This window comes from Pinus tabuliformis, chromosome 8 (genome assembly GCF_031772625.1).
Source record: "Pinus tabuliformis cultivar Carrire ecotype Pingquan chromosome 8, CPIR1, whole genome shotgun sequence".
NCBI lineage: Eukaryota > Viridiplantae > Streptophyta > Pinopsida > Pinales > Pinaceae > Pinus > Pinus tabuliformis.
In genome coordinates this window covers 714215624-714227015 of record NC_142294.1, presented here as the reverse complement: position 1 = coordinate 714227015, position 11392 = coordinate 714215624, and the positions used below count along the sequence as shown (strand labels likewise).

The 11392-nt window shown below is 31.9% G+C and overlaps 1 protein-coding gene across 1 annotated transcript; it reads right to left on the bottom strand.

Moving 5' to 3' along the window:
* Positions 1-209: 209 nt before the first annotated feature.
* Positions 210-9523, bottom strand: LOC149237596 (mediator of RNA polymerase II transcription subunit 25-like). Its single transcript, XM_089369329.1, has 9 exons — positions 9416-9523; positions 9168-9233; positions 6282-6651; positions 3784-3851; positions 2966-3673; positions 2066-2128; positions 978-1006; positions 444-512; positions 210-351 (listed from the first exon to the last, which is right to left on the bottom strand). The coding sequence occupies exons 1-9, from the start codon at positions 9521-9523 to the stop codon at positions 210-212; spliced, it is 1623 nt and encodes a 540-aa protein (XP_089225455.1).
* Between the last annotated feature and the right edge of the window lie 1869 nt (positions 9524-11392).

The following is an 11392-nucleotide window of genomic DNA, read 5'->3' as shown; positions in this document are numbered from 1 at the left end:
AAATTCGGAACTTGTCATCTAATTCAGGGAAAAAAACAGAGAATTCTGCATTCACATTTAATATGATAAAAACATGTGTTATTTCCCCATTCTGTCAAATACCTAGTATAATCCTTATTTACTTTATTTATATATGTTATTTCCATTCCTCAAAATGATTATAAAAGATAAGTTATTGAAAAAGGAAAGAGGAAAAGGCACCATGACTTCTATCTATTTGTGCTTAAACAAAAGGTAATCAGGACGGGCATCTCTGCTATACTTACAACTTTACGCTCAGCGAGCCTCCTTAGCGCTTCATGATAATTAAGCGCTCTGAATGATAGGAACACTGCTTTTCCTTCGTACATTCTGAAATCATGAAGTAGGTTAAGCGCAAATAGAAATAAAAAATAAGAATTTTTAATAGAATGCAAATATTAAGAAAGTATTTAAAACCATACTCGCTTTCCACTTTTTCCTCAGGAACAAGCTTTACTATATCCATTGCAGGTGGCCAATCCGCAGCAATACTGTACAAGAAAAGTTTTGCATCATTAGGATGTGGTGGTATTGATGAGCTACATATCATAAGTCTAGGGTACAAAGTATGACATTAATAGGGATAAAATAGATCTGCCAAAATATTTCAACTCTGAAACGTAAATAATCATGACATTTTGGCCACTTTACTTATACGTTGTTGTGTAAATACACTACCTAGAAGATTAAATATAGCTGGGGGCCAATCTATTACAAAAGTTCTTCATTTTCTAGTATAATAATTTCTCATCGTAGAAACATTTTGGTTTCTGAAACTGGTTAACATAATCACTCTTTATGCACCCCCATAATGTGCACACTCGAAGATTTTCTTTGAAGGAAATAATGCGCTCGCATCCATTCCCAATCAGGATGTGGCAAAAATCTATTTCTGTGAAATATATACAAGAAGCCAAGATATTGAGATGAACCATGGAAGAAGAAACAATACTCACTTTTCAGATGAAGCTTCTCTGCAGAAAGCCTGGAAAAAAAATACAAAGTGTCAGCATCTTCAATTCCTGGAGTCATAATATATAAAGTAAAATTGGTACACAAACATATGGACGAAACAGATACACAATTACGAAGGATGATGTTTACTAAAAGTAAAACTGCAAATTTCTGAGTTCGTTCTATAAAACGGTTAAATAAAGATTGAAATTATTTAAAAAAATATTAATGAAATATCAGAAAATCTTTAAAAAAATATTAATGAAATTTGGGAAAAACTAAATAAGATGGATAGAGGGGAGTAGATTCTTGTGTATTTGCAAGAAGAATTGACCCAATCTAAAGGGGAAGACTCTTTTTAAAGAATTTTTCTCTTATATTCAGAAATGATGGTAGAGTAGACAATATGGATCTTTGTCAAGGGACACACATTATTTAAAGTTAATTAATATATAGACAATATATCTATATTGGTAGTTGAAGTTTTTTTTGAGACACACATTATTGGACAATCATGAATTTAAGAGAGACTTATTACAATTGTTGGACTGTATTTATAGACTCCTAAAACATTATAATTGAGGTTTAGAAATAATAAATCTGATATTGATGAAGTTTAAACAACATCTCAAAAACCCTCTAACAACCAAACCCAACAGCTCCCTATTCCAGTAGCAAGCTTTGAACAGCTTCCTAGACCATGTGATGGATCATGTTTATGGATTTATTTTTGTAACTGATTATGTATATAGCCAGATATTCTAATATACTAATTAAATTTGTTTGAATTTAGTTCTATTAACTTTTTTGATTTCCAATGATTAGACCTCCCTTTTAAGAAATCAATATAACTTATAATAATTTTTTAATATAATTTCTTATTTTTAAAATTAATAAAATTTAATGTAAAAAAATATTAAAAATATACAATTAAAAATTATTTTATTAGGATTAACTAATGATAGCATACAGTTAACTGAAATCTTTATTACGACTCATTAATTACATTCACCTAAATACAAGCACTATGTAATAATTCTATATATCTTCAACGAATAAATCACTTTTACAATGGTCAGAGTTCACTCACCTGAAGTCTGCATATAGAAATATGGCTGTCAGGCATATGACGATCTCGAATACGCAGGAGACCCTACACAAAAGATATGATATCCCAATCATAAAATGCTATTTCGAAAAATTCACATACTTCTAGATATGAAATTCAGCATTTCTAAAATTTTGTTGTCTTTGTGTAAAACAAATTATTTTTGGTAAAACAAATTATTTTTGTGTTATTTATTTGAGAAGTGATTATGCAAAATATGACACTACATTTCACACGAACATATAACAAAATCCAAAATAAAACACTCTTCAACAAACATACTTAGATTCAACAAATATATCGTCCCATGCTTAACGACAACACTATTTTGACTTTAATATTCTCTTTACCAGCCTTCTTGGCAGATCATACGCTATCAGTCTTGAGCTTTCATTATCCTTACGATGCTAGCACAGTAATATAGTGTCCCTGATAACCCGGGCCAACGCACTGTCTCTGGTCTATAGAGGTGAGGGAAGCAAAGAAATAAGAGCGGTGCCCATAGATGACAGTATATTTGTGAATAGACGATTTAGGGATGGTCCGTTGGAGGCCAGGAACTGGTCAATTCTATTTTATATTACTAGAATATTTGTTGGATTATTACATCAATAGCAATATGAACATGTGCAGAACAAATTGGTTATTACATCCATAGCAATATCAACCTGTGCAGAACAAATATAGCCACACTTTTTACTAGGTAAATTACCTATTCAAGAAACACCTAATATTAAGTTCCAGTACTTGAAAAAAATTGGCTAAGTATAAACCTTATACATTCTGTAATTATGGTAACTTTTTGCTTCCTATTGATACTGTACATGTGAAGTATCTCAACAACCAAAATCAAAGGAATGTCAAGTTAGCAGAGTGTAGTACCTCCCACACTTTGTGCATATCTGCTGCAGTTGCTCCTGGCTGCTCAGCCACTGTGGTAGTTGATGGCAACTGAATATTACCTCCAGCACTGTCATCTGCACCAAGGACTGGTGAACCAAGAGAGCTTGGTCCAACAACTCTTATGTCGGCCAAAAAATCTTGGCTCCTCCCAATTTGACATTGCCCGATTTGTGATCCTGCTGTAACTCCTTCACGGCCTACCACAGGAGCTTGTTGGCCCAGGCCACCAACTACATTCTTACCAGTAAAACCTGTGTTAACAGACGACCCTAATAGCCCACCGCCAAATGTGTTTTGCGCCAGATTTGGAGTTATCTGCCCAGCTCCCACCGAGCTAACAGAGGTAGCAGAAGATGTCAATCCTGACTGTCGAGATGCCAACACAGTGCGAGCGGTGGGTACTGCAGGGGTACGAAATCCGCTAGATCTAGCTGAGCCTGGTGTCTGATGGCCTAGTGTGCCTGCTCTTTTGCCTCGAGTGGACTTACCAGAAGCTGAGGAAACATCTTCCTTTTCACCTCGAGTTGACTGACCGGAAGATGAGGAAACATTTCCCTTTTTATCTCCACTGGATTGACGGGAAGGCGTAGAGAATGTGAAAGTGAAAGCATGAGTCGTGCTTGAAAGTGAAGCAGGAGTCATACTTGAAAATAAAGGGGCCGATTCCATCGACATCGTAATACCCTCCTGACAAGTCAATAATCCAAAAAACATATATTAATATATTATGAGAAAAGACATTAAACGATAACCCAATACTTAGGCAGACAGGAACGATGCAGGAGAAGATCTCGTACCGTATCCATAGATTCCGCAGGAGTTGCTGCATTTGACATCGGCTGATGTTCGACCATGATTTCATTACCTAGAAATATAGAAATATATCAGACATAGTACTAATTATTTAATTTATATAACTATGTTAATAAATATGCATAAAATAAACATAATGAATATTCATATTCAATGAATACAATGAATATTTACATGATATGTTTTTGTTATTACAGTTCATATTTTTATACTTTCTTAATAAAATTTAGGTTGTTAAGTATATGTCTAAATTTGTTTAGGAAAACTAATATCCCTTAATATCATCTAATATATTCAACTATATTTAAATATGTTATATAGTTATAAAGGATGGTTGGTGAAAGAGGGATTAAAGGAAAAAAAGATGTGGAATACTTATGTGGGTTGGTTAGTATTAACAATGAGGAATAATTGTTGATTTCTCTAAAGAGCTTTACCCTTCTCAACAAAAATGGATCCTACACTCTTTTAGTTATTGGCAATATAACAGTAATTATAAGATCTTTTTATCATCAAAACCTCCCATGAAATTTCTCTATTTCCACATTTTTTCAATGATCTATCTCCTCTAGGAAGAAATTTCAGAACATAATATTATTTTTTTCTTTGCAAACTCAACATGAAGGAGAATAAGCAAGAAATCATAAGACTCAACTTAGCTAAGGATGTCAAGAATAAAAGATAGCTTTATCTCATAATTACTACACATCCCTTACTATGAATTGTCAAAATATTTACAAAAGCTATCATGTTTTAAGAAATGTCTTTGCATGAGTATGTGAAGAATGATGATAAGAAATTGGTATAAATGTTCCTTAAATCCTAAGTATCTCTCACACTTTCGGGTAGTAAAGAATTATACATTGGAATTGATTCCTCTTGCAAGTTAAATGGATTGGTTAGTCAATGAATTAATACTAGTATAGGAAGGGATTTGGAGTTTAACTAACATCACATTTAAAGAGTTGAAAGAGGGTACAACCATGGCACATTTCCATATTATTACACTTTGTAGAGTGATGTGGCAAATTAAATGTAGCTTCTGATTAGTGATGAGAGCAATAGTTTGAGCGAGTAGGAAATATGATCATGAGCATTCACTTAAATACTAGTTGGTTGGATTAGAGCAATAGTTTGGGTAGGAAATATGATCATGTGCATTCACATAAATAATAGTTGGTTGGTTATGGTAATGGCTATGCCAAATGTAAAATTAAACTAAATCACAAATATATGAAAGAGTAACGGTCAATACTTGTAATAATTGCTCCATGCACTTGTTTATAAGCATGGTAGCAAGTGTTTGACACTAGCTATGTATCAAAGCTTTTTCTGGGCTCTCATGGATCACTCTATGCCATATGCAAACTATGGTCCTCTCTCTCCATGCTCAATTTCTCTAATATACCAGTAGAGGAGCCCTTTATATTTCCCTCTCATATTTCCAAGTTGTTAATGGCAACATATTCATTTTGACATATTGTGGAATTCCCTTCTTATCCTAGTTCCACCCTCCTCTCAATGTGAATCCTTTCTCCAACGGTTTTCTATGCATATTTATTTTATTATTGATCAATTGAGGTACAATGAGGCTCTAGCTGGTTTGAGTAGACATTGAGGGATGTTCATGAGCATATGTATATTCATAGGAGCACATTCAAGGAGTGCATACTTTTAAGGAAGTTCCTAAACTACATAGCACTAATGAGAAACATCATCCAAGAGAAAGTATACTTGGACAACCTTGGAGGAAACCACTTGTAAAGGAGGATGCATAGGGCTTTGTGTCAAGATTAGAGGGACAATAAGTTTCAAGAGGAAGTACCTTCAAGAAGCCTTGAAGAAATACCTTTAAGAAGCTCTTTAGGAAGTACCTTTCTGGTTAAGAGGGTGTCTTGATGAGAGTAGTTTGGGCGGATACTTTCACATAGGCTTAAGTTCCTAGGCATGTAAAAGTCACATAATTAACCCTTAACCTTTACAATTACTTTAATTATTAATGTAATTGACCTTTATTAAAAAATGACTTACTCCAATAAAATGTAAAAGTTATTTGCATTACTTAATTAAATTAAATTAGTGTCAACTATTAATATCAAATGAATAAAAAGAATAAATGACTTTGGTGATAAAGGTTAAGATTATATTCAATAACTCAGGATACTCTATCTTAAACTTACCTCAAATCCATTCCAAACCAAGTAAAAGAGATTACATTTTCTAGGAATTTGAATGCTTCAGCTTACACTACTTACGGATAACGATTTCATGCTAAATTGTTTCAACTACACATAAATATTCAATATCCAACTTAACGATTTGACTACTTTTTAAAAGCTGCAAGTTGTCCTACTACCATATTCAAATAAATTACTGTATTCACAGAAGTATATCACGATATGGATGAAATTGACTGTCGACTATATTATGCTTATCAATTATTAACGTTAAAATGTATAATAAATAAAAGTGAAATGTTTACCTGTTTGGTATGATGAGGGTATCACATTTGCACCAGGTGGTTGGACAGAAACTGAATTCGTTGCATCCAGTGATTGGACAGAAACTGATTGCATTGCTGTCGGTTGTTGAACAGAAACTGATTGCGTAGTTGCTGATTCAGATATTGCAGGCGTTTGTTGACCAGAAACTGAAGGCGTTTCAGCCGGTGGTTGAACAGAAACTGAAGATGTTGCAGCCGGTAATTGAACAGAAACTGATGTTGGGCTTATACTCGAGGAAGTTGTTCCAGAGGATCTTCGAATGGAACAAGCATCCTTAAACTTTTTTGAAATCAGAACCAAGTGTGCCGAGTTTCCCGAATATTTTGCATTGTTTTCTTCTGCATTGGCCTGCAAAAGATTGGGAAGAAAAGTATTTAGAAAGAAATTATATTGATCTACACAGATGTTCAATGGAGGATAGTCCAAATATAATCCAAATATGTGGGGGAGCTCGTAAAGCATTTCCAATGGAAGGTTGCGAGATAAGAACGCAGAATAGGTGCACATATAATAATTCTCAGAGCGGTAAATATTAGAAATTCGTTATGTAAATATTAGAAAAGCATGTACCCTTTGGAAGAGAAGCTCATTGCTATTATTAACCAAACAATTCTTTAGATGGCCCCGATTTTATGTTTACGTTTGCTATAAAATGTTTGAATCATTGGATCCAAAATCGTTGACTCACAAAAGATCGGTGAAATGCAAACAAAAATACATAATTATTTTATGTTTTCAAATAAATACTAATATACAGACAAAACATGAATCTCCGAGATTCATGTTTTGTCTATGGTACAAAACATGATAATTTCTTCGAAAATCTCGACATGTTGGAGGAAATAAAATTGGAGGTTCGAATAGGGTTCTATCTCACAGCATTTAAAAGCCTCACTTTTATAGAAATTTGCAACATTTCATGGATTCATGTGAATAAATATTTTAATATTAAAATTGTGCGTTCCATTTTTACAAGTTATAATATAGATGGTTTAGTGATATGGTTTTCATTTACTAAAATAACTTGGCATTAGTGAAATAATTTGAGAGATCTCGAATGGGGATGTCATTTGTCTGGACGAGATCGACACCGTGTATGAGTGATGGGTGGTGATCAAGAGGCCTACTTATACATAAATGAGGATGATTTAGAGACATTAGCGATGTAGAGGAGAGGTAGATTTGAATGACGCAAAGATCACCTTTTGGTATAGATAAAGATCATCTTTTCGTATAAATGGAAAAACTTATAAAGAGCTTTTACCAAAAATATTTTTAATGGATTAGTGTTTGTTTCTATAGTTACAATGGTTGTATTGTTTATTTTCAATTTTGTTTGTTTCTAAAATATTTTAATATATTTTTGAATAGAGATAATGTGGTGAAGAGTTTATATGGGATGATTAAGATGAAATTATGATTACAACATGGTGCACAAGGTTATACAGAAATTAATAAAATTGGAGATTAGTAATTCAATTTATTTTCTTTATTATATAATTTGTTTTGATTTCATGTATTGTTATCATTTGGTAGGCTTGGACAAGACACTAATGCTAAGCAATATGTGAAGATTGTGATCAAATTGTGTGGCCAACATGTAAACAATCTTGATTTTCATTTATCATGTCAAAACCTATCATACAACTTACTATCATTATTTCTTTGTTAATCAGTGATATTATATTACCAAACTAGCTACTTACCCATTATTCCAGGTTTCTATGTTCCCACCTCTAAGTGAACTTAGTCTCTCTTCTCACACCTCCATTGTTGCTTATTATATTCTCTGAATAGGCCTTTTTATTATATAGAGTGTACTTGTTCTTACAAATACTCAAAGAAAAATCCAAATCTAGGTTTCTCTTCTTGCGACTCTCTTTGCACATTAATTTCACGTTCTTCATCAATGTAGTTTGGTTTAGGTTAATTTATACACTGATTAATTGCAGTTTACTTTATTTGAGCCCCTCTGTTAGCCATATTTACAATTGCTCTTTTAAGGTCACCAGTTTCACCATTATCACATTTATAGTTATTATTTTATATTTCTTTATTTTATTATTCTATATGTTTTTATCTAGTATTAATCCATACATTTTTGTAAAAATGATTTTGATTTTTAATTATAATTTAAATACTTTTAATAAGAAAGTATTTTTGAAATTTAATATTAGATTTATATATTAAATTACTTCTTACTATATATATCAACCATATTTATTACTATAATTATGTGATTATTCTATGTAATCAATATATATAATAATATGAAGATCTTAATATTGTTACATAGGAATATAACTTTCTTTAGCAAACTTTCTAGCAAAAGAAAACTAGTACATATTTCTTAACATCTCTATGCACTATTTTTATATGCATGCTGTCCAAAGTAAGCCTTATATTTTTTTTCAATCTTTCAATTAAATCTTTAGTTTTGTGGAAGAAGTGGTTACATTGGCAAGTATCTTAACACAAAGATTGGAAAGTCTCCTAACAAAAGTGGAGACACATGTAAAGACAAGGAATTATGTATTCTTGCACTGACTATGAGTTTAGTTTATGGTTTCCATGGATAAAACAAAATCAGGGATTGGTAGCAAGAAATATATCAAGGAGGAAAAAGAAAATGAAGAGACTCACGGCCAAATATTAACATATTTCATTGTTAAATTCATTGAATAAAAAGCTTTTCTGAAAATATTTTAATTTATTTTCATTGTTTTTCTCTCACTAAACAAATTACCTGAATTAATCGAAACATATAAAAGAAAAATATATAATATAGATATTGAAAATTTTATATACATGAATAAAGCATTTAATGACAACCACAACGGAGACTAATATTTGCAAGCTCTTACCCAATCATATAACGATAAAAATACTTGAAGATTTCGCGGGGAAATTATCGATAGAGAAACACCGCACTGGCATAAAAGAACAACAAAATTAGCTTCCGCAAGTGAATTGGCATGAGTTAAAAAATATCTCACATATTCTAAAAACGTTATGCAAATTAAAAATACTTCATAAATTACAAAAGAATAATGTTACCATATCACCAATTTTTGTTTGAAAAAATAACACCTCAACATAGCCATCAACATACCTCACCAAATGCCTTGGCAATTGTTTCTGGATCAACCGTCCACGGCTGTATTACAGGTTCTTCATTTTCATTCAGCTGAGTTAAACAAGCTGGTCGAGTAATTACCATTGGGAGTAAAAATGGCTTGGATGTTGCAACTAGCACACAATGCATTTGTATTGTGTGTGTCGTTTGGCCGTAAGGACATATCTGATAATACCGAAACATTGAACACGTTTCAGAATTTTTTAAGAAATAAACTTTTAGGTTAGAGAAAACCTATAAAAACTTGGAAAAAACATAATTGAATTTACTATTCAAACACAATTGAATTTACTATTCTTGTACGCCAATTTGACAAAGAAAGATAAAATAAAATGCTTGCACATACCTCTCATGAAAAGCTCCTATTTTTTCTTATACTCATTGAAAATCCTATATCATAGTTTTCCCCTAAGGGTCAACTCCAAGCTACCATCTTTGTTCATATTATCTAGGTCATCTAAGTTCTTTATGATCTCCAGGGATTCTCTCAAGCACTTCTTCTGCTAATTATTTTATTAAGAAAGGAGTTGAGTGTCTTATGAAAATATGTCATGATTTTTTTACATTAATATTCTAAATGGATGAGATGAAAAATTTGATTTTGTATATTAACTCCATGTTGTTTCATTGTGGTTTTAATTTTTTTCCTCTCCATTATAACAGAGACAAGGATTTAAACTTTACTTTGCATTTTAATGAAACATAACGACATGGTTCATAACCTATTATCCTATATGCTTTTCTTACAATGTGAATAGAAAAATAAAATATTATAAACATCACTCAAGTTACCAATACTGCAAGTCGAATTAATAATCAAGTAGGGGAAGTTGTCTCCAAAAGATTGGACTAGTTTAATTGACAGAAGGAATTATGAAGACAAATTGATAGATATAAAATGTTTAAGGGAAGAGTTAGGTTGTATGCTCTTTTACTAATCTTTTTTCAGAGTGTAGGTATTGACGAGGATAAGGAAAAATACCGTTGATCAATTAACTTTAGGTAGTTATAAGATGAGGATTTTAGTAAAAATTTCAATTTTCATTATAAGAATTATCATTCTCTTCTTCCTCAATGAGAATGCAACACTAATGTCCCATCCTTAAATATAATAAAAGACATCATGACCCAATGGGGTCATTAAAAAAATATTCAAAGGTGCTTGATTGAAAAAGATGGATGCTAAAGATATTATATAGAGAACAAAAGAGTGTCTTCTGAATGAGGAGAGTTTGTATGAATTGAGAAATCTCTTGTAAATCAATCTCTTGTAGGAAGGAATTGAAATAAAAACATTAAAATGTTTGGCTAACTAAAATGTCACCCCTTTTTGTAAGTTTTTCAACTCATAAACAAGCATCTCAGACTTGTCAAAGAAAAATAACATGATGAAATGCTTTGGGTAGTTATGGAAGAAGAGATTTCTCTATAATAAATAACCTTTGAAGAGATTAGTGTTTCCTTCATTTTTTAATCTCGTTGGGAGTATTAGATCTAGATATGAAGGATTATTGACTAATATCCCCATGGAATGTGTGCTTTACAAGATAATTTCAAAACTGTTTGTAGTAAAAATGCAACCTACTTTATCAAATTGTGTCTCCACAAAATACTTTTATTTTTCATTAGGAAGGAAAATTGACAAGGAAATTGGCATGGCTCAAGAAGGCATACATAATGTGCTCATGTTAAAATTTATTATGGTATATTGGGGTATGTTAACTCATATGATAAAGTAAATACTCTATTTGATTTAGAAACTACATTTAACCACTAATGGAGAAGAACAAGTAAATATAATGGATTTCATTTGAGGAACCTCTATAGGATTATGCTCCCATATAGGTTGGTTACTTAAGGTTAAAATGTCATCCATCTATTAGGGAAATCTCTTGCAAACGTTTCCATATAGAAATCCAATACAAATATTAAGGCGCGAAGGAACATTTTTCT

Bases quoted from the DNA above. Each gene is read 5' to 3' on its own strand.
- LOC149237596 (XM_089369329.1), bottom strand. From the start codon at position 9,523: ATGGTAATTACTCGACCAGCTTGTTTAACTCAGCTGAATGAAAATGAA. The intron at 3,674-3,783 runs GTACGAGATCTT...TTGACTTGTCAG, and splicing joins CTGCGGAATCTATGGATACG to GAGGGTATTACGATGTCGAT. The intron at 1,007-2,065 runs GTGAGTGAACTC...TTTTTTTTCCAG, and splicing joins TTTCTATATGCAGACTTCAG to GCTTTCTGCAGAGAAGCTTC.